The sequence below is a fragment of the Sorex araneus genome, chromosome 4 (assembly GCF_027595985.1).
Source record: "Sorex araneus isolate mSorAra2 chromosome 4, mSorAra2.pri, whole genome shotgun sequence".
Taxonomy (NCBI): domain Eukaryota; kingdom Metazoa; phylum Chordata; class Mammalia; order Eulipotyphla; family Soricidae; genus Sorex; species Sorex araneus.
Genome location: NC_073305.1, coordinates 222,741,611 through 222,765,202, shown reverse-complemented (window position 1 = coordinate 222,765,202; position 23,592 = coordinate 222,741,611). Strand labels below are relative to the sequence as shown.

At 54.0% G+C, this 23,592-nt stretch overlaps 1 protein-coding gene across 1 annotated transcript; it reads left to right on the top strand.

Annotated features, from left to right (window-relative positions):
* Nucleotides 1-3,768: 3,768 nt before the first annotated feature.
* On the top strand, nucleotides 3,769-23,511 carry FAM234A (family with sequence similarity 234 member A). The gene is made up of 12 exons (XM_004604221.2): nucleotides 3,769-3,932; nucleotides 15,113-15,408; nucleotides 18,394-18,510; nucleotides 18,695-18,886; nucleotides 20,694-20,830; nucleotides 21,083-21,215; nucleotides 21,309-21,438; nucleotides 21,546-21,686; nucleotides 21,867-21,942; nucleotides 22,029-22,184; nucleotides 22,447-22,549; nucleotides 22,619-23,511. Exons 2-12 carry the CDS (start codon nucleotides 15,141-15,143, stop codon nucleotides 22,828-22,830), a joined length of 1,665 nt encoding a protein of 554 aa, XP_004604278.2. The 5' UTR covers nucleotides 3,769-3,932; nucleotides 15,113-15,140; the 3' UTR covers nucleotides 22,831-23,511.
* Nucleotides 23,512-23,592: the final 81 nt, after the last annotated feature.

The following is a 23,592-nucleotide window of genomic DNA, read 5'->3' as shown; positions in this document are numbered from 1 at the left end:
TCCACAGGTATGCAGGACCCGTGGCTGAGATCTCCAAGCCTGCTCAGATCGGGACTGGGCCTCTTCCACCCAGATCCCCCATTTTCTGGTAGCTTGGTAGTCACACCAACAAACTCCTGCCCCCCACGCCATGTAATCTCATCAACAGCCAAGATCCAGAGACTATAAAACAAAGCTCCCGAGGGGCTGGAGAGATAGCACAGCAGGTAGGGCGTTTGCCTTGCACGCGGCCGTCCCGGGTTCAAATCCCAGCATCCCATATGGTCCCCTGAGCACCGCCAGGGATAATTCCTGAGTGCAGAGCCAGGAGTAACCCCTGTGCATCGCCAGGTGTGACCCAAAAAGCAAAATAAATAGATAAATAAATAAATAAATAAATAAAAATAAAACAAAGCTCCCAAAAGAGAGCAAGGCAATTTTTCCTGGAGTGCTGCTGCATTCGCAGTCACGTGACCTCTTTATTTTTATTTTTATTTTTTCCCCCACAAAGCAGAGCCTGGCAAGTTACCCGTGATGTATTTGATATGCCAAAAACAGTAACAACAACGTGCTCTTCATGTTCCTGGAGAGAGCAGACACTATCGGGCTACACTAGCACACGACAGACACACATGAAGACATTACTGGCACCCGCTCGAGCAAATCGATGAACAGGATGACAGTGATACAGTGATATTTCTGGCTATGGATGGGGGAGAAGTCACAGCACACAGAGCTGAGATGCTAAACTCCCTTGGGAGTTTAAGGGACCATTCGGTGCAAACCATGCACTCAACCCTTTGAGCAAGTTCCCTGATTCTTTTATAAAAGTTTAACCAAATATGTACCTCTTAGTGGTATCTCTGTGAGCTCACAGTTGGCTATCCAAAGGGTGGCAGATATAAGACAATCTCTGAACATTGGCAATGGGATTGTATCATGCAGATATGTGTATGTACTCACACAAACGTTCATATTCAATGTCTATTGTAGATTGTGGATTTTTCTGATACTGTCTCCATTACTGAGATTGTAGTTTCCATCTGGGTCTCATGCAAGAGACTTCCTGTGGGATTTCCCCACCTCCATTCTCTACCTCCTAGTTTCCCAACACACACACACACACACACACACACACTATATATATATATATATATATATATATATATATAAGAGTATATGAGCATTGTCATCTCTTTAGTGTAAATTCAGCTATGGTATTTCTGGCAAAACATGTTCTTGGGGTCTGGAGTTATAATATAGTACATTGGGCACTTACCTTGAACTCAACCAATAGAGTTTGATCTCCAGCATCCCATATAGTCTTCCAAGCATCACCAGGAGTGATTCATAAGTGCAGAGCCAGGAGTAAGTCCTGAGAACCACCAGGTGTGAGGAAAAAAATAAAAATGACCTTCTTTAAAGGGAAAAGTCACATAGACACATTTTGGTGGCTGAAAAGATAGTACTAGGCTAAGGAATTTCCATGCAGTCAGCCCAACCCTAGTTGGATTCCAGTACAACATGTGACTGCCTGAACATCAATGAGTGTGATCCAAAAACCCAGAAAAGTTCTAGTTTTGTCACTTAAGTATGTCTTATGCTCCAGTGATGCCTATGATGATATCATAGGCAATCTCTTATGTGGAAATCACAAGTTGTATATTATGCTTTCTGTCACAAAGACAGAGCCTAGAGGGACTTTTCAGGTGCAGGAGGTAGCAAATTCCACTGGAGAATACTGCTTCAATCCACATACCATGCAACACATGCTGCCCAAGTTTCCTTAGCACATGTGACCTGTGGTACAGTCCTTCCTGCCACCCAGGCTGTATGAGCAGATGACCTGATAGTACTGAAAGGAAAAGGATACTAGGAGACTCTGGCAAACCCCAATAATAGTTAAGTTTATATATATAGTGCATAACATGATCATGCACATACACACACACACACACACACATAGAGAGAGAGAGCACATGGGCAGATCTCTGGAGTTTGTGATAGCAGACTCCAATTTGTAATGGTTGTAGTAGCAGAGGACTTTTGTTTGAGAAATAGCTCTTGACCCAGGTAGCACTGAGCACTTGAATTACTTCCTATAACACCTAGAGCACCCAGTTCCTCTAGATTTGAGATCTGCTTCCAAATGATTCTCTAAGGTCTGTTTCTCACCACAGGGCCTCTTCCTTGGTCTTCTCACAACCCAGCAGCTACCTGACCCAAATCCTAAGGCAGACAATGACAAGACGGAAGCCACAGAGACTTTTGGATGTTGAAAACAACTGCCATCTTCTATTGGTCACATAAACCAATTCCACTAGAATTTTATTTTTGTGGTTTTGGTTGCTTTTTGTTGTTGTTGCTCTTTTTATTTTTTGCACACACAAGGTGGTTCTCAGGGCTTACTACTGGCTCTGTGCTCAGGAATCTCTCCTGGTGGTGCCAGGGTTGGCTGCTCGAGGGGCTAAATCAAAGGCCCTTAGTTCATGGACTATCTCTGACTTCTTGTTCACAACTTTGGAGCAGATTACATATGGGTATGAAGATCAAGAGGTAAGAGCACTGGAGACTGTCTTGGAGACTTGTAACCAAAGGGCCAGATCATAGGCAAACAAGCTACTTGAAAGCAGATTGTCGGGACTGTTGCGATAATACAGCGGGTAGGGGGTTTGCCTTGCACGCGGGTTCGATTCTGAGCATCCCATATGGTCGCCTGAGCACCGCCAGGAGTAATTCCTGAGTGCATGAGCCAGGAGTAACCCCTGTGCATCGCCAGGTGTGACCCAAAAAGAAAAAAAAAAAGCAGATTTTCCTCTTAAACCGGTTACTATTAGTACCAACAAGTCAAAGGTTGGTTTTCCCAGTCTAGAGTCCATAGTGTAGCAGAAGTAGTACATCAGGTCCAAGAGGCACTAAAGAGGAGTAAATGTCATGAAAGATATATCAGACTCCCATTACTACATTCTTCTGTACCACTTCTGTCCCTCAGTTCACACTTTTGGCCTCTGGGAGTACCCCATGACCAACTAACAAAGAAGGAACCTAACCTGGCCTCTAGATGAGTGACATCTTGTTAGGAATTGTGCACTGTCCATCTCAGGGACTCTAGAGGGCAGCCAGAGGGCCATGATCCCAGCGGGCAGAGTTCCAGGAACTATGTTGAGTCATTGGCTTCAGAAAGTTCCCTGAGGTCTGGCTATGCATAAACTCCCAAGTAGCTCAAGAAGGAGGGAAGAAGCCTCCGCCTCTTAATGGAGGGAATGACAAATCGTCACGCAAAAGAGCACAAAACATGGGACTGGCTACTCTGGCTATCGGTGGGAACACAACTCTGTCTCATGTTTATGCCAGAGGATGCACCGACAGTGAAGACTAGGGGCTGGAGAGTACCGCGGGGAAATCCCTGCCCTGCAGCAGAAGCCCAAGGAGTCCTTGGCTCTTGGCTCTCCAGTCGGAAGGGAAACGACAACCCCCTACGGCCAACCCAGCCAAACGGTTCATACAAGCGCGTTTTACAAGGGGCGGAGACAGGCGGGGAGGAGGCTTTTCCTGCACACACCCGAACCGGAACCGGCTTCGATCTCCTGAACCGCACAGGGTCGCGCAAGGACCGCCGGGGCCGGGTCATCCCTGAGTACCGCGGGGTGTGGCCCAAATCGTATCCACCCCCAAAGTATAAACTTCGGTCGATCAGAAGTCACCCTGAAGTGTCAGGTCCCGCACGCCGCATCACTGAGGCAAGACCTCAGCCCCAAGTCCGGAGCTGTGCACCGCGAGGCCGCTGGCCCGGGGTCAATCCGGCTCGGAGCGGGGGCCGCACGGGACGCCGGGCCTCTGGCCCGCCGCGTCACCTAGCAACCGCGGGGCGGGGCCGGCGGCGCGCTTCCGCCCCGCCCGGAGGCCGGATGTGACGTCAGGTGCGGGCGGCGGCACGGCGCGGGCGGCGGCAGGTGAGTGAGCGCGCTCCATCCTCTCTGCGCGTGCACGCGGGCTGTCGCGGTCCTTGGCGCTGACCCGGCCCGCCGGCCCGGCCCCGGCTTCTCAGCGCCCCGGCCTCCGCCGACTCCGCGCCTTCGTCCCGCCCGGAGCCCTAGCGCGAGCACTGCTCCCTGCGGCCCTCCCGAGCCCCAGGCAGATCCCCGTGGCGCCCTCGCCGCCAGGTGCCCCGTGCCGCAGAAGTGACCGCGACAGAGCCTGTTTCGGCAGCTGCGCCAAGGCCCGCCTGTCGCCGCACGCCGGCCGGACCCGGTCGCTGACCTTGACTTAGCCCGGGCCGGTCGGGAGGGAAGGGGCGCGGCCAGGCCGTTAGCTGATGGGCCCGCCGGTGGTCGGCGCTGTGGTTGCCCACGGGTCCACCCTGCCCTGAGTGTGCTGTCAGCGGCCAGCGGACTGGACCAGAACAGCCTTCCAGGTGCATGCGGCTCTGAAACTGAGATACCTACACCCCCCTCGAAAAAAACGGTTTTGCTGTGTTAGTGAAACGGCTTTGCTGTGTTAGAGGGGCCTGCTGCCCCGCTTCCCCTCATCCCTGGCACTGCTGATGAAGAGCGCAGAGCAGGGAAGGAGGGAGGGTGGGAGTCCGGGCTCCCTGCGGACCTGCTCACCACTTCCCCGGTCACCTGCTGCTCTCAGCCCCATTCAAAGCTGGAGCGTCCTGGGAACTCTGGACGGTGCTGCTGGTCCTGACAGGGTCGGGCAGGGCCCAGGACCAGGATCGCCAGGCTCCTGGCAGCAAGCCCAGTTTGGTGGTTTGCTGGGACGCTCCCTGCCCAGCTACTGACTCCCTGTCTGCTGCCCAGTAGAGCTGCTCTTTGCAGATCCCAAGGCCATCTGTTTGTGTCCATCAGCCCAGAGCTTAATGGACATTTATTATTGGTATTTGGGTCAGGAACTTGAGTGGCACAGTGAGATTTGTGTTCAGGGACTCAGATGGGGTCACCATCAAGACACTGGCAGGGGCTGGATGTGTGACGAGGACAACTGGAGGCCACCGTAACTGGTCAGCAGGCCGAGGCAGGGGTTTTGTTCTGCTGGGTGGCCCTGGCTTTAGGGCCAATCCTCCCCACCATGGTGTACTTCTTTGGAGCTGGTGATGAGAGAGAGGTGAAAGCCACAATGCCTTTATGACTCAGTTAGGGGTTCTACTAGTTACTTCTGCCACATTCTCTTTGTTACCTGTATTTCCCTTTTGTGTTGTTTTGTTTCAGGGTCACACCCAGTGTTGTTCAGGGGACCAGCAGTGCCAGAAGGTGAACCCAGTACTCCTGCATGGAGAGTGCAGATTCCTCCAGCCCTTAGATCTGTCTGCTTGGCCCTGTCTTGTACTTGAAAAGGATAAGGAGACTCAGCAGACGGGACGGCAGCACATGGCTGTCATGAGTGGGCCCTAGATTTAGTCAGTCCTTGGCACCACCTGGTCTCTGGAGCACGCTCTGCTGAAAGGCGGTGGCATCCAGTACAGCTGGATGGCTCCAAAAAAAAGTGAATTGAAGTTAAGGCCAACTTGTCTCAAGGTCATCAAGTAATAGTTTATTTTCTCAAGCCTGTTTTCTGAGGTCTGAGAGATGATACAGGGATTGAGGCACTTGCTTAGATACATCTAACCCTGGTTTGATTCCTTGGCATTGGTGGGTGCAGCTTTGAGGACCCTGAGCCTTGGAAGCCCCCAACACCACTTATAACCCCTACCCCTCCCCCCAAAAAGAACCATTTGCTTTCCTAGTCCACCTCCACTTCTTGGAAAGACAAGAAGTCACACGGATTTGTGGCTGTAAAGGGAGTAAAATTTCCCACTACAATCAGGAAAAGGTGTCGTATTTCCTGAGTGAACCTGCAGAATTTTTCCTATGTGATTCTTTTCTGAAATGCAGACAGGAGTTTTTCTTGATCTTGATTCCTCCAGGAGGGGTTTCAGGCTGGAGAGAAGAGAGTACAGTGGGCAAGGTGCTGGCCTTGCATGCAGCTAACCTAGGTTCACTCCCCAGCATCCCTTATGGTCCCCGGAGCGCCACCAGGAGTGAGTCCTGAGTGCGGAGCCAGGAGAATCCCTGAGCATTGCTGGGTGTAGCCAAAAAGAGAAGGAAAAAAATTGAGGTTTATGTGCAGGATAGTGGAAGACACTGAGAAGGTTTTAAGTGGCCGCAGCAGAGACTCAGAGACAGAACTTAACCTTTATCCTGGATCTTGGTGAACATCTGTTCTCATTTGAACAATGATTAAGTGCCTGTCCTTTCGGTGAACAGTGGACGTGGTTATCCAGCTGTAAACACTATAATGTCATTGTCCAGCTTCTGCTTTGCTCAACAGAAAAGGCCAGTGCTGCCCTGTGGCAGCTGTGGGTGTCTCCCGTTGCTCTTGAAGCACTTGGCTATAATACAGACCTCCTAATACAAAGACTCCATGTGTATATTTGTGTGTATGTGTGTGTGTGTGTGGTGTGACTGTTTGACTGTGTGGTGTGACTGTGTGTGTGATGAGTGTATGTGTGAGTGTGGGGGATCAAACCCAGGGCTGAAAACATGCTAGGCAAGGTATATCTCAGGCCCATAAAAGATTTGTTAGTTTGGAGCCACCCCCAACTGTGATTAGGGCTTACTCCTGATTCTGTGGGTAACTGCTGGCAGAGCTTGGGGAATGTGTGATGCCAGGGCTCGAACCCAGGTCAACTGTGTGCAAGGCACATGCCTTACCCACTGTATTATCTCTCTCTGCCCCATAAAAGATGTTCTTTCTTTTTTTTTTCTTTTTGGGTAACACCTGACGATGCTCAGGAGTTACTCCTGGCTTTGCACTCAGGAATCACTCCTGGCGGTGTTCAGGGGACCATATGGGATGCTGGGAATCGAACCCGGGTCGGCTGTGTGCAAGGCAAACGCCCTACCCACTGTGCTATTGCTTCAGCCCCCATAAAAGACATTCTTAAACCACTTGGCACCAGGCACAGTGCAGAGGTCCTGCCCGTAAGTAGCTTTTCTTCAGCCACAGCAAGGGTCTGAGGATTGCTCTAAAGGCCAGGTGGGAGGAGGTGAAGGGCCAGGTCAGTGGTGCTCTCCAAGAACACCTGCCCTTGGTCCTGTGCTGGGCAAGAGCAGCAGATAGGAAAACTTGAAATTCTCTCCCTCACTGGATGAGTCATAGCACAAGCCCAGACGGCAAAGATAATTGGAAGAAAACAATAGATGGCAAGAAGCACATTTCTCCATCTACAGTTTCTCTCTCATTTTTATATTTATTTAGTTTGGTTTGAGGGCCACACCCAGCAGTTCTGAGGGCTTCCTCCTGGCTTTTCATTCCGGGATCACTCTTGGGTTCAGGGGACCACATGTGGTGCCGGGGACCAAGCCTGGATTGGCTGCAGGCAAGTGTATTTCTCTGGCCCCTCCTTTGCATTTATTCTTATCATGGCCCCTATAGTTCTCTCTCCATGCTAGAAGATGAAATAGCAGCAAGGTTTCATGTCTCTGATAGCTGAGAAATATTCTATCTGGGCGTAGACCACAGCTTTTTTTTTTTTTTGGTCATTTAAGTAACATGATTACACACATGATAACTCTAATGTTTTTGATGCACAAAATTATTGCACCTTCACCACCACCCACCTGCCCCAGACATAGACCCTCCACCTCTGTCATCTGTAGCTTCCTTCCACCTCCCCCCTCCCCCCGTACTCTGGCTTGGCCATTGGAGTTCTTTCCAGATTTGGCTAGTGTGAATATTGCTGCAAGGAACATAGGTTCCTTGCATATCTTCTCAAAATCAGTGTTACTGTTTCATTTGGACTGATACCTAGGAGAGGAATTGCTGAATCTTATGGTTAGTCTTTTTAATTTTTCAAGACATACCACACTTTCCCGTAGAGGCTGATCCCTTTAAGTCCCACAGTAAGTGAGGGCCCTTGCTCTGCGTTCTCCCCAGCATTTGCTGCTGGCCTTTTTCAGATAGGCCGTGTACTTTTTCTCATGTACCTCTAAGTGATGTGTATGTTTAGTTCTCCCCCTCACTGTATTTTTCCAGTAAGTGGTTCTTTTTTTTTTTTTTCTGCTTTTTGGGTCACACCCAGCGATGCTCAGGGGTTACTCCTGGCTTTGCACTCAGGAATTACTCCTGGCAGTGCTTGGGGAACCATATGGGATCAAACCCGGGTCGGCCGCGTGCAAGGCAAACACCCTACCCGCTGTGCTATCGCTCCAGCTCCAGTGGTTCTTTTTTTTAAAATTTTTTAATTGGCTATCCATGAGATAAAACACTACAAAGCTGTTCATGATTGGGTTTCAATCATACAATGATCCAGCACCCGTCCTTCCACCAGTGTACATTTCCCACCACCAATGTCCCCCGCTTCCCCACCATCATCCCCCAACCTCTCCACCCCTATCCCCAGCCTCCCTCTATGGGAGGCACTTTCCTTCTTGCTCTCTCTCTCCTTTTCTTTTCCTGCATTATGGTTTGCAATACAGCTGCTAAGAGGTCATGGTGTTTGTTCAGGGAATTCGGTACTTTTATCAGGACAGTAAGGCTGGAGTAGCATTTCAATTGGGTGGAAGCTTTGGTGTGTGGATGTGACTGCCAAGGCTTCCGGAAGCACAAGGAGGTGGAGGGAGGCAACCCATCCCACCCCGAGAAAGCCTGAAGATTTCAGTCACAAAACCCGCATACCAGAATTTTCAGCAGATTATGTCTTAGTGAGATTCGTCCTGAGACAGTGGAGTCAGACTGGGGGTATGGTGGCAATTTTAGATTGTGGAAGCAAGCAGCTGCCGGGGACTCTGCTTGGGCGGGTATAGGCCAACCCTGTGTCCCTCCGATTTGCCATGGTCTGTTCAGCCATGCACGGGTCCAAACTTAACTGCAGCTTTTTTTTTTTCCTTTTTGGGTCACCCCCGGCGATGCACAGGGGTTACTCCTGGCTCTGCACTCAGGAATCACTCCTGGCAGTGCTCAGGGGACTATATGGGATGCTGGGAATAGAACTCAGGTTGGCCATGTGCAATGCAAATGCCCTACCCGCTGTGCTATCACTCCAGCCCATTAACTGCAGCAAGGCAGATAGAGCTAACATGGTGGCACTGGGTTGGTTCATGGGGGTGACTGCCAGTGCTTCCATGGTATTGGGAATCCCTCACTGACTTTTGTTGTGGAGTTTTGTGAATTCTTTATATACCTTGGATTAGCTCTTTGTCAAATGTATGGCGTATGAATATTTTTTAAAAACTTAGGGATTTTGCATTTCCCATTTTTTTGCTTTTCTTTAGGGGGCCACACCTGGAGGTACTTGGGGTGTTCCCAAGCACCTTACTGCTGTACTATTCAGACACTTCTCTTGTTTTCTTTGTCTTGTTTGGTTTTGCTTTTTATTTGATTTATTTTGTTCCTGTTTTGTTAGAGCAAGCATCTTAGTGCTGCTGCTGAACTACCTCTCTAGCCCCAGAAACTTCTTTTTAAAGTACCTGAAATGACCTTTTCTCCTAAAAAGGAAAATTTATTGAATTTTTGCCATTTAAAAATAAAATGAGGGGCTGGAGAGATAGCACAGCAGGTAGGGCGTTTGCCTTGCACGCGGCTGACCCGGGTTCAAATCCCAGCATCCCATATGGTCCCCTGAGCACAGTCAGGGGTGATTCCTGAGTGCAGAGCCAGGAGTAACCCCTGTGCATCGCCAGGTGTGACCCAAAAAAAAAAAAAAGCAAAAAAAATTAAAATGAAATCTCTTACCTTCAAATTATCTGTGCAATTACCAGCCATCTGTGCTGGCATATTTCCTCTGCTCTTGCTAGAACTTTTATGTTTTTTTAAGTCCATTAAAAAGTAATTAGGAGGGCCAGAGATATTATAGGGGTTAAAGTACTTGCTTTGTTGCTGCCAACCCTGATTTGCTCCCTGGCACGACATGTGGTCCCCTAAGTCCCACTGTGAGTGCTCCCTGAGGAAGGAGGAAGTCCTAAGCACAGCCGGGGTGTGGCCCAAATACCCTTTCCCCCCAAGAAAAGTGTACTTAGGGTTGGAGAGACTTTGTCTTGAGCATGTATGTTACTGTTTGTCTGTATATTTTCTTTGCTTATTTTTTCCACTCTGGAGAAGCCTGTGTTCTCTCTCTTTTTTTTTTTTCCTGCTTTTTTTGGGTCACACCCAGCAATGTAGGGGTTACTCTTTTGGCTCATGCAGTCAGGCATTACTCCTGGTGGTGCTCAGGGGACCATATGGGATGCTGGGAATCGAACCCAGGTCGGCTGCATGCAAGGCAAACACCCTACCTGCTGTGCTATCGCTCTAGCCCCTTGTGTCCTCTCTTGAACACAAATTTCCCCTCTTTCTTCTCATATCTTTATTGTTGGTTTTGGTTTTAGTTTTGGTTTTTGGCCCATGTCTGGTGATGCTTAGGGATTACTCCTGGTTCTCTGCTCAGGAATTACTTTGGTGGTGCTCCATGGACCATATGGGATGCTGGGAAGCCCAGGTTGGCCAGTACAAGGCAAACACCCTACCTGCAGTACTTTCTAGTGCCTCTCCTCTCACATCTTTCTTTTTGCTTTTGGTTTTGGGGCCACTCCAAGCAATGCTTGGGTTCCTCCTTGCTCAGCACTCAGGAATTACTCCTTGAAGTGCTGGGGGACCATAAGGGATGCTGGAAATTGAATTTGGGTCAGCCGCATGCAAGGCAAGCATCTTACCCACTGTATTGTCACTGGCTCTCCTCTCACATCTTTCTAAGCAAGTTTAGTTCTATAAAGACTACCTTGCTTCACTTAAAAAAATGGGTTGGAGAAATATTACAAAGTTTGGGTTCCAAAATAAAAAGTAAGAGAGTCAGGGATATAGCTCAAGTGACAGGCATGGGCCAGCGTGTGTGAGGCCCTCACTTGATCCCCCCACTTAGCACTGCAGGGATGACCCCTTAACAGGTACAGGAGCGTGGCACCATGGAAGAGTACATGTTCACACATGGGTCCCTCACGTACGCTGTCTTTGTAGCCACACGAAGAAGTGGACAAATGGAAGTAAGAAAGGCGAATATGTCTGTGTGTGACATGCAGCGATAGCCCAGTCCACATTCTCGGACCACTGTGGCGTCGTCAAACCCTTGGCTCCACTTGGCAGGGGCCAGACACTCAGCCAATTGCATACCATGCTTATTCCGTGTTCACAAAACCATGCCCTGTTCTGTATCTCAGCCAGAATCTCAGCAGAACGCACTGCCCTGCTGGCCCTGGCATCACAGCCCCTGCAGAACGACCAGGGCCATGGGAAGCAGGATCTCTCAGGTCTTCCTGGGAACCCTGGGAATGGGACTCATAGACAACGAACCTGCCGAACTGGCTCCTGGTCTCCAGAAGCCCCAACTTTTATTTTGCCTCTCCAGTCATCTCTGATGATTTTTGACCCTATAGAAGATGAAAAACAGAGTACTCAAACCTCATGGACTCTCCACTGTAAGGGGGACAAGTGCCACAGAGTGGAACGCAGCAGGAAGTGGGAACAGTTGCAGACATTTACACCCAATCCCAGGGGCCTGCACTTTTTTTTTTTTTTTTTTTTTTTGCTTTTTGGGTCACACCCAGCGATGCTCAGGGGTTACTCCTGGCTTCAGGAATTACTCCTGGCGGTGCTTGGGGGACCATATGGGATGCTGGGATTCGAACCCGGGTCGGCCACGTGCAAGGCTAACGCCCTACCCACTGTGCTATCGCTCCAGCCCCGGGCCTGCACTTTGACCTTGTACTAAACTGCCATTGGTCCTGATGCAGAGCCTCTGGAGTGCTGCAGGGGAAAAGGGGAAAAATAGAGGGTGCCTGAAATCCCATTGTCCCAGCCACTTTTGTTTGGTCCACACCCAGCGGTGTTCAGGACTCACTCCTGGTCACTGCAGGCATCACCCCTGGGGATGCTCAGGGAGTGTGGGAAGGGGCTGTACTGGGTCTGCAGCCAAGCACCTGGCCCTCTGTACTCTCCCTCTGGCCCCACGTGTGACCCAGAGCCTCCCCTCCAGTCTAAGCTGCAGCTGCTCCCCATATAATGTGTGTGTGTGGAGTGGAACTAGGTCATAATCCACAGCATTTTACCCTTAAGGTTGGAAAGATGGTTGAAGTGGGGACCCTGAGTGTGAGTCCCTGCCTCCCTGCCACAGCACTGCCAGGTATAAGCCAGGGACTTGGTTCCTCACTGTTGGCCCTGGTTATTTGGAGGCTGCCTACTTCTGTAGCTGGCAGGGCTGCATGGCAGGGGAACGTCTTTCCCAGGCAACCTCCGGAGAAAAGCAGGTCAGCAACTGGGGCCTGCCGCAACGTCTGCCATGGTCAATAACAGCAGGTGCGAGAATGGTGCTGGCTCACTTTCCTTTTGCGAAATCAGATGATGCAGCTTTTCTAGTCCCTGTAAAGCCACAGAGCAAGCTCGTTAGCACAGAGTACCTGGGGACCTACAAGGAGTTAGCACCAAATTTCCTCACAATCCTGAGGGCCTCAGAGGAAGAAGCAATTAAACTTGTACCCCTTTAAAGTGTTGAAATGGGCTGGAGTGGTAGCACAGCGGGTAGGGCGTTTGACTTGCACACAGCCGACCCGGGTTCGATTCCAGGCATCCCATATGGTCCCCTGAGCATTGCCAGGAGTTAATTCCTGAGTGCATGAACCAGGAGTAACCCCTGTACATCGCGAGGTGTGACCCAAAAAGCCAAAAAAAAAAAAAAAGTTGAAACAACTTACTCCTATACTGAGTACCTCCTCTATATGGGAATTCCCTTTCCTTTCTCTTCTACTTTCCAATAAACTTTTCTACTTTCAAAATATGTTGAATCAGGAGCCGGAGCAGTAGTACGGTAGGTAGGGTGCTTGCCTTGCACATGACCAAACTGGGTTTAAATCCTGGCATCCCATATTGTCCCCTGAGCACCACCAGAGGGTATTTTTGAGTACAGAGCCAGAAGTAACGCCCAAGCATTGTCAAGTGTGGCCCACCAACAAAAAAGTGGAAGCACATTTATTGCTAGCTTAAAAGTGTAAAGGAGGCAGGGCCTGGAGAGAGGACAGTGTGGAAGTAGACCTGGGTTTGATCCCTGGCACTCCATATAGTTCACTGAGCAACCCCGGGAGTAATCTCTGAGCCCAGAGCCAAAAGTAATCCCTGAGCACCACAGGCTGTGGCCCAAAAAGTAAACCAATATGAAGGAGGAAGTGGAGAGATGGTACAGAGTGCAGGTTCAGGTGCTTACCCAACCCCTGTTGAATTCTTCACACCTCAAACAGCATCATATCCTCGGGCCCCGTCATCCAAGTTTTGCTGGTGGAGCCCCAGATGTCCGAACACCTCCTCCCGAGGTAACCCTGACGCCAATAATAAAGCCATTTTGCACCACCCTCGGGTCCTGACCTTAGCCACTCCTGCCTCGGCAGGTCTGGAGCTGGGGGGCATGGGCGGGTGGACACAGGCTCCTGGGCAAAGAAACGCAAACGCCACTGTGGTGCAGAGCACAGCTGGCTGCTTCTCACTGCTGGTCTTCAAGTGCCCACTTCCTTCCCTGGCGGTCACGCCTGGGAGGCTCAGACCCTTCCCAGGGTAGAAGACCTTGCTCTGAGCCCGTGTCCCGTGCTCTGCTGACTTCTATATTTAACAGGTTTGCCCTCTCTGACTTTCAGAATGTGAAAACTCGTGTCCCAGTGCTGACGAAGGTTCACAAATGTGCTTGCTTTACATCTTAATTGTAAAATACACAATGTAAAACACCAAGGGGGAGCAGTTGGTGCATTTCTGCTGTTGGACCACCCACCCCACCGGTCACTGCCCTGCCTGAGGCTGGCTGCTCCCCCTTACATTCGGGATGTCGGGGTTGTGTGCCTCCAGGTCTGTGTTGTTGCAGTAGGCAGCTTGTTTTCAGAGTGTATCTGTATCAGGGTGTGTCGGGCTTCAAGGTAAAGCCATGCTCTGCCGTGCCCATGAACCCCGTTCTGCTCCTGTGATGCTGACTGTGGGCGGTTGTGAGAAACAAAGCTGTCAGCAGCTTGTGTGTGTGTTGGGGTCGGCCAACCTCTTTTCAGTTCTCTTGGGCCTAGACCTGGCTTGGAAGTGCTGGATCCTCTAGGAATTCTTGTTTTGTTTTGTTGAGGGCCACACGGGGCGGTGCTCAGGGCTCACTCCTGGCTCTGTGCTCAAGGATAACTCCTGGTGGGCTCAAGGCACCATATGGGGTGCCAGGGACCAAACCTGGGTTGGTCACATGGCAGGCAAGTGCTCTGCCCACTGTGCTATCACTCCTGCCCCTGGGCCGGGCCCTCTAGGAATGCTGTGTGTCCCCTGCCCTTTGTCGTGGTTCTCATGTCTCGGGGCTCACGCTTGACTGTGGTGTTAGGGACCCTGGCAGTAGTGCCCCGGGTTTACTGGGGCCACTCAGCCAGACACTGCCAAGGTGGGTGCCCTTCCTGAACTGTGGCCTGACTTGGTGGGGGAGGGCACCCCCCAAGGAGACCTGGGAACCTCTGACAATAGCCAGCCAGCCAGGCCAGAAGCTCAATGCCAGTACAAGAGTCTGAGGCATGTCACTGTGCGAGCCTTGTGCTTTCAGGTCCCTGGTCACCCCGGGGGTGCTGGGCATCTCACCCACATGGCCATGGGCAAGCCCTTGCCTTCAGCCCCAGCTCCCCTTAGCCCCTCCCCACCTTCTTTAAATAAAAGCTGTTCTCGTGGGTACATGACCGGGACTTCACAAGTTCCTTTTGTTAATTACGCAGAAACACTTAAGAGTTAGGAAATGAGACTCTGACCCAAAAAGCAGCCCTCTGAGCGCTCTCCCCCACACACAACAGTGAGGCCAGGCTGGGCCCCAAGGCCCACCCCAGCTGGACGCTCCAAGCTGGGCTCTCCTTGGACGGCGGCGGGGGCTTCTGACCCCCTTTCTGCTGCGCTCTGGCTCTGCACCTGGAGTCCCAGGGCGAGTGAATGTTTAACCTGGGCTGGGCCCACACGACGTCAGCAGGCAGGACTTGCAGGAAAGCATTTCCTGCCCACTGGCCCCACACACCTGCCGTGCCTCCCAGTGACCCTGTGACCCCAGGGTTCCCTGCTTTCGCTTTCTGGCTGAGGGGCAGCTCGGTACTGCCTACCGGCGGCCCTCTGCCCTCCTCAGCCCCTCCTCTGCCCGCAGGGACCCGAGGCCGTGGGAATGTGCACAGATGATGGAGCACAAGGACTTGGAAGCTGAGATCCGCCCCTTGAAAAATGAAGACAGGAAATTGCAGGGGACTCTGGGAACGCAGGCGGGCAAGGAGGACCCCCTGAAGGGGACCCCACAGCTGTCCCGCCTCTCCCGCTGCCGCACAGTGGTCTTCTTCCTCTCTCTCTTCATCTGCCTCTTCACAGTCTTCGTGGTCTCCTTCATCGTCCCCTGCCCAGAGAGGTCTGCGTCCCAGGGGACGTGGAGGATCAACTTCAGCCAAGCAGGTGAGCCTGTGCCCAGAGCCTGGGGCACACGCTGCACCAGGGTCCGGTGCCCACCGCCATCCCCGGACTCAGGGGAATGACAGAGTTCCCCCCAGGAGTGGGGCACTGGGTTGGGGAGATGCTCAAAGGACTGAGCACAGACCTTGTATGCAAGAGACCCAGGTTCAATCCCCAGCACTGACCAAATGGTTCCGTGAGCTCTGCCAGGGTGTAACCCCCCAAAAAGCAGGGGAGCTGTGAAGGGGCCTCCCACCATTGACAAATGGAGGGTAGGGTCAGCACAGCCTAGTCGCCTACTTGGTCACTGTTCTGAATTAAAACAGAAATGAGGCCAGAGCCATAATACGGTGGGGAGGGCACTCACCTTTTGGTGCCAGGTTCCATCCCTGGTACCACATATGGTCCCCTGAGCCCTGCCATGAATGATCTTTGAGCACAGAGCCAGGAGTAAGACCTGGTAGGTATGGCCAACAAGCAGAGATGGCTGAGCCACAGCTGGTGGGACTGGATCAGCCACAGACCTTCCCGAGGCTGGTGGGACTGGACCCAGTACACAAACCTTCCCAAGGCTGCCCGCAAGAGTGCTTTTGACTCAGGGCTGTGTCCAGGTACCTGGCTCCCCTGAGAGGGACAGTGTGGTGTCACTGAGTGCCAGCTCGCCCTAACTGAGCAGGCCCTGCCGACCAACTGCTGGGACCCCAGCTTGCCAGGTGCTGGGAAACTTTTGCACAGGCAGACTGGCTTTGGTGGCCAGCTTCCTGGGAGAGGGTGTCCCATGGGTGTGGCTTCTTAACTGGAAGTTCATACCCACCCCCAAAGTGCCATTCTCACTGTTGGAACATATGCAGCTGTGCGGTGGGGAAACATTCTCAGAGCTGGGAGCACTCATCCCTGTCTGGGTCATCTGGGACCAGTGGGGCTCAGAGGAGGAGCTCAGTCTTGGTTCAGCCCCTAGCTCCTGCTCGAACACAGGCCTCACTCAGAAGTTTCATTCTGAGTCAGAACTCTGAACCACACTCCAGATTCCAGCCCCTGTGCCCCCTGCCCACGTTCTGCCTTTCGGGCAGAAGATGAGGCCTGCCATCACTTTCCCTGTGTGATGCCTCACTCATGTAGGTGGAAGTCTGTCCATGTGATAGCTTGGGTTGAATGTCTCTGCATTTTGCAGATGATGAATATTCCCTACAGGACCGGACCTCCCCCTCGACACACGGGGGCTCCCCCCCCCCCCGGGAGCTGCAGCGTGCAGTGAGCAGGGCTGTTGTGGTCCAGGCCCAGGGAGTGGTGTTGCTGGTCTGTCTCACCTTCCCGAGGCTCAGTTCAATGCTGGTCTGCTTGTCCCGATGCCTTCCCTGCCAGCCAGGGGTGTGGTGCTGCTCCCAGTCCACTTCACACTTCCGTCATCTCTTTGCTTTAGAGTTGGGATTCAGCCTGTGCCCTGCTTCTGACTGCATGCCTGGCCATCTCTCTGCTTTTGAATCCACAGTTCCGTCTCATCAGTGTTGCAGACACAGGCCTCGGGTTCCATGGGGCGCCACGTCAGCACTGGTCACCTTCCGTAGGCAGGACATTTCTCTTTCCAGGAGAATGTGTTTGGTTTTGAGCCATACCCGGTGGTGCTCAGGGCTTCCTCCTGGCTCTCTGCTCAGAGTTCTTCATGGTCCCTGAGGGAAAGCAACCCTGGGTCAGCGGCGTGAAAGACAAACACCCTCCTGCTGTACTATTGCTCCAGCCCCATGAGGAGGAATTGAAGTTAAAACAGGCAGTTAGTTTCACTGATTTTTAAGCTGGGTTTGTGCCTTATGTCCCCGCCACCCCCCTCCACTCTGTACCCACAGTCTGTTCTCTATACTATGGGCTTAGTTACCCTTGGGGGTACCTGGGCCCCAACTCTCCAGCACAGATAATCCTTGCAGAGAGCTACTGGGGCTACCCACGGTGGCACTGGGTGAGCTACATGGTGCCGGCATCCCCAAGGGCCCTGTGCTTGCTGGCCTCTGCTGGACCCTCTGAGCCATTTCCCTAACCCCACTTGTTCTGTTCACCCAGACTCCCAGATTCTCCCTAGGTGAATCATTTGCTGTTTGTCTTTGCTTTGTGTGAGTGAATGAGTGTGATGCACAAGTGTATGTGAATGTATATGTGTGTGAGCGTGTGAGTGTGTGTGCATGAGTGTGTGAGTGTGCAAGTGTGCAAAAATGTGAGTGCGTGAGTATGTGTGTGTGCACGAGTGTGTGAGCATATATGCATAAGTGGGAGTGTGTGTGTGTGTGTGCGCGCGCGCGCGTGCGTGCGCATGCACATGAGTATGTGCAAGGTGCTGTGTTGCTGAACTGCCTTGGGCCTGGCTCCAGTGTCTTTGGGTGCACTGCTTGATAAAATCCAGGTTCTCTTTCTGCTTCTGTGTCAAGCCAAACCTGTGCCCCAGCCCTTCGAGCCATCTTCCAGCCCCTATAGTTTTAACATGTTGACCCATTTTTAAATTTAATTTTGTGTATAAAGAGTCCACTTCCATTACTTTTATTCTGGGTGGTTTTTTTTTTTGCTTGTCTTTTTTTGTTTGGGGACTCTCAAGCAATGCTCAGGGCCAGCTGGGCCAGCAACTCAATGCCAGGACTCCAGAGTGGAATACTGCTCAGGCCTTTCTGTACTGGGGGCCCCTCGGGCCACCTCAGTCAGACTCAGGTGACCTACAGGAGGACATAGCAATCCAGGGGGATCTCCAGGGCCATGGCCGGCAGTGCTTGGGAGGTGATGTGGTATCAGGGTTGGGTCCCAGGGCATGCCTAGCAGTGCCACAGTCCTAGGACTTGGCCTGAAAGAGGGCAGGTCACCATCTGACCCCTCGCTGAGAGGGCTTCAGAGGGTGGGAGTCTGAGTGTTGACACCTGAGCTGGCCGAGCCGGGACTGATGGAAATGGCAGCAAGGGGCCTGCTCACAGTGGCGTCCCTTACTGAAGAGCCCTCTGTGGTTTTGTTTCTTAGTCACCTACGACTTCCTGGGCATACAAGACGTGAACAGGGACAGAATCCAAGACATCCTCATTCTTTATAAGAGCACAAACAGCAGCAACGCGTCCAGCAGACCCTGCTCGGAGGAAGGTGAACGGTGGGGACCTTCCTGGTCTGTGGTGGGGGCAGGCATGGGCGTCACCCTCCTAAGTTGGGGGCAGCCGCAGGCCTCGGCATCCCAAGGACGACCCCAGAGCCTGTGGGGTGGGGCCTGGGGCAGTAGAGGCTGTGGGTGGGAGCCCCAGCGCCCACCACCTGCTCACCCTCTGCCCAGGCTTCGCCTCGCCCTGCACTTTCGTGGCCGCCCTGTCAGGAGCCAATGGCAGCATACTCTGGGAGAGGCCAGCCGCCCAGGACAGGGCCCTCGTGGACTGTGCTGACCCCCCTCCAGGACCCCGTGCGGTGGCCCCTGCCTGCTTTCTCCTGGGAAGATCCAGCTCCCTGATGGCCGTGGACTCCGCCACAGGTTGGCTGCTCGAGTGCTGCCTTCAGGGGTGGGGCTCTGCCCGTCTGCCTGCTCAGGTGGTGCACTGGGGCCGCAGGGAGATTCAGCCCGGGTGGAGCACTGCCCACCTCACTGCTGCTGTGTGTACTGCCACCTCCTGTCTGCATCCCACATCGTACATGTTGGGGAACCCGAACAAATGGCCATGGTGACCTGTGGGGGTGCTGGCAGCTTCTACAGCTGTGGGGCAAGCCCAGGCCCCTCAGCACTGGGTGGGACGTGTGGGAGCTCTGAGCACGGGGTGCTGGACGAGCATCCCTGGGCCTGAGGGGCTGGCCACAAGGATTGTATACCTGGCACTAGTCTTCACAGGTGGAGATCGCTCAAGAAGAAAAGGGTCAAGGTCGGAGAGAGAGGACAGAGGCCAGGGCTAAGGCACTTGCCTTGAATATAGCCGTGACAGCATTGGTTTGAATCCCAGCTCTCCTTGTGGTCCCCGAGCACCCCGGTGTGGCCCCTGTCTTTGGATAAGTGGCTGGAGAGATACAGAGGCAGGGCCCTTGCCTCGCATACATTCAACCCAGATTCCATTCCTGGCACCACATAGGGTCCCCCGAGCCCCACCAGGAGTGATCCCTGAGGGCAGAGTCAGGAGTCAGCCCTGAGCACTGCCAGGTGTGACCCAAAAACCAAAACCAGAATAACCGAAACAAGGTTTGGATGAGAAGGTGTCTGTCCAAAGAGCTGCTGGCAAACTCCGGTGCTCAGTTCCTTAAACTGGAGAGAGGTCCTGGGCCCTCTCTTTGGGCCAGGTGTGAGGGTGTTAGAGTGCATGAGGGTGTTTCTGGGAGAGTGTGTGTGTCTACTAGTATGTATGTGTGTGCATGTCTGAATTGTGGGGGGTGGGATGTATGTTTGTACGTACATGCATGTTAGCATGGCATGTATGTATGTTTCTGTGTTAAGTGTGAACTTGTGTGTATAAATGTGTTTGTTTGCATATGTGGAAATTATGTGTGAGTATATACATGTGTGGGTGAGTTGCTTGTGTGAGCGTGTGGGTATATGTGTGAGTTGCAGATATGAGTGTGCATATGTGTGTGCATGTGTGAGTATGTGTATGAAAATGCATCCATGGGCATGTGCATACATATGTGTAGATGAGTTGAAGGTGTGTGGGTGAGTGGGCATGTGTGTGAGTTGCAAATGTGAGTGTGTGCATGTGGGAGTGAGTGTGCGCATATGTGGGGGTGAGTGTGCATGTGTGAGTGCATGTGTGTGTTCATGTGTGTGGGTGAATGTGTGCATGCATGTAGGGGGTGAGTGTGGGGGTGTGCTTGCATGTGTAGGGATGGGTGTGTGCATACGGGGGTTGAGTGCATGCATGCATGTGTAGGTCTGGGTGAGTGCATGCATGTGTGGGAGTGAGTGTGCATGTGTGAGTGTGCATGTGTATGGGTGAATGTGTGCATGCATGTGTGAGGATGAGTGTGCACGTGGGGAGGTGAGTGCATGCATGCATAGGTGTGGGTGAGTGTGCGTGTGGGGGATGAGTGCATGTTTGCATAGGTGTGGGGGGTGAGTGCATGCGTGTGTGCAAGTGTGCATGCATGCAGATGCAGAGGAGGTTGCACACCCAAGCCCTGGGCCAGGCTCTTTGGTGCTCTGGAGGCAGCATGTCGGTCAGTCCTTTCCCTGGGGAGTCAGCCTGGCCACCCACCTGCTGTCAGCGGGGGATGGGCCTGGGGAAGGGCATGCAGCTCTGTGCCCTGGAGTGGTGCTTGTCCCTTCCGTGGGAGCCCTGTGCGCTGACGTGTGCCTGCCCTAGGGGGGACCCTGTGGAGCCACCCTAGCCTCCCAGGCAGAGCCAGAAACGCCTCCATCCTGAGCGCGCTGCTGCAGGTCCCCGACATTGATGCCGACAGCTCCCCAGACCTGCTGGTTCTCACCCAGGAGGGAACGGAGGTACTGCCCTTCCCCAGGCACAGTGGGGGCGACCGAGCAATCACCTGCCCCTGCAGACCAGCACAGAGTGGGTGCCTTGAGGACAGCAGTCACTGTTCCTGCCCATGGCTGGGCCCTGGGGTGGGAGGGGGGATAGCAGAACTCGGCACCTGTGCTTTGAGACGCTTGGGGCCTGATGGTGGATCCTCAGTGCAAGCAGGAAGCCCTGGAGCCTGGCAAGGCCTGACCGCGCTCCACTCGCACCTGCTCCAGGTCAAAGGCTACATGTACTCGGGCAGCACCGGGCAGCAGATTGGTCAGCCAGGCAGCCTCAGTGTGGATAGGATGAGTGGTGGCCCCCTGCACGTCACCAGGGCCGATGCCCACTATGTCCTCTTCCCCTGCGGTGAGTCTGCTAGATGGGACTGAGCTCGGCAGCCTGGAGAGAGGGGCAGGGTGCCTCCCCAGACCCCCGTGACGGGAGCCTGTGTCGGAGCAGGGGGGTCCCTGTGCGGCTCCTCCATGAAGGCCCTGTCTGAGGAGGTGACTGGAAGGGAGAGCCCGCTGAGGAGGGACCCAGAGTGGGAGGCCGTCCTCAACGCCAGCACACAAAGCCTGCTGCTACGCAGGTGGGTACAGGTGCCGGGCCCCGAGCAGGCATGGCTGGGCTCTGGACCCCTGGCTCTGATGGGGCGCAGGCCTCACGCAGGCATGGGTGGCCTGCTTCCTCCTTCAGCACCGGGGCCATCCGCTACCTGGTGAAGGTCCCAGGAACAGTGGGCCAGGACCTGCTGCTCGTGGGCTCGGAGGCATGCATGCTGCTGGACGGACAGAAGCTGGCACCCAGGTGGATCTTCCACGCCAGCCAGGTCCTGAGGTACAAGGCCTTCCTGCAGGGAATATCCCAGCCCTCCCTGCAGCCCTGGGGGTGGCCAGGGGCTTGTGTGCTGCTGCCTCGCCCTGGAGGGCCCAGGGTCAACCCTCAGCCACAGCAGCTAAGGGGCGGGCACGCGTTGTCCCTCAGAGCCCCAGCAGGCTCCATTTACTCTTCCTCCAGGAAACCTGTCTTTGGCCACTACAAGCCAGATGCCTGGGCTGTGGTCATCGAGAATGGCACCAGCACTGACAGACAGGTGCACAGCCAGGGCTGCGGGGCAGTGATCGAGGACATGCGGCCCTCCAGCCCTGTCCTCTGGCCCCTCACTGTCTCGTTCCCCAGATCCTGCTTTTGGACCTCAGTTCCGGAGCTGTTCTGTGGAGCCACATGCTCCCCCGCTCGCCTGGAGACCCACACTCGGCCAGCCTGCTGACCGCAGACCACCGCTCCGCCTTCTTCTTCTGGGGCCTTCACCAGCCTGTTGGCACCAATGAGACGGTACTGGTGGTGCAGTGGCGCAGGCGCAGGGGATGTCCCGTGCCAGGCAGGCCTAGAGACAGGACACAGCTTCAGACTGCCAGTACCCTGGGAGCCCTGGGGCCAGGGAAGATACAGGGAAGAGCAGACACAGGAAAGACCACGGGGGCTTAGCGGGAGGGTCCAGAGCTCGGTGGTGGCTGTGTGGAGTGCCTGCCATGCACCGGATGCAGGCCTGGTAAGGCCACGGCCAGCAGCCTCACGCCCTTGTCCCTCGCCCCAGGAGCCCGGAGAGGCCCAGCATGGCCTGTACATGTTCCACCCCACGCTGCCCAGCGTCCTGCTGCAGCTGGCCAACGTCTCAGCCCACATCACCGCCTTCCGTGGTAAGTCGTCTGGGCGTGGGCCTGGGTTCTATCCACCTGGCCTGGGCCCTCACAGCCCTGTCCCCACAGCCGTCCTCATGGAGCCCAGCCGTCATGCTGCCTGTGTGGTCCTGACCGGCCCCACCAGCCCAGATGCCTCGGGCCTGGTCTCCGTGACCAAGTACGGGGTCCGGGCCCTCATCTCCACCAGCAGGGTGGTCCACCTGGCCCAGGGCGAGGAGGACAGTGAGCAGGCCATCAAGGACCGGTTTTCCCGTCTGCGCTACTGGAGCGAGAGCTAGACGGCAGTGCACAGCTGTGGACATGCTCGGGCTGCAGAATTAAACGTTAAACGCCGGGAAGCCACTTCCAGTCCTGTCTCTGCACTGACTCTTGCTTGACCTGGGGCCGTGGTCTGCAGGGCCCTGCCTGAGGGTCTCTCCCTCTCCTATCCTGCTGCCTTCTAGCTCCGCATCAGGCTCTGTGCTGGACTCAGCTACTCCAGCTCCCCCCAACCCCCAGCCTCCGCGCACCTGCCTCGAATCCCAAGGAGTCTTCTTTCCCCTCCTCTCCTTCCTCCTCTCCTCTTCTTTCTCCTGCCACTGCTCCCTTCCTTACTCCTCCCTTCCCTCTCTTCCTCCTCTCTACCCCCCATGCTAACCCACAGCTCCCCAATGGCTCAGGGGCAGCTGGCTGGAACAGGAGGTGTTGTGGGTGTGTGCCTGCAGTGCCCCTGGGCCCAGTCTGGAGGGGTGGGGCTTGGGGAGCCTCTCCCTGGCAGGATGGGGTGTGGTGGGCTGCTTGATACCAGAAGAATTGGCCACAGAGGACCTCGGGTCCTAAGCTCGGAGCTCCTGGTCCGTGCCCTGCACGACTCGCCGCTGTGCCTTGTAGCGCCCAAGGCCGCCCTGTGCCCTGTCCCCTGGGGCAGATGGGACGGCCGGACTGCAGCTGCTGGAATAAAAGTGTCACCACCCAAGCTGGCCCTCTAGCTCCTGTTTGCTCCCCCTGACGTCACCTGGCCTGGGGTGAGCTGGGAAGGCAGTGGAGTAGGCGCGAGTCCA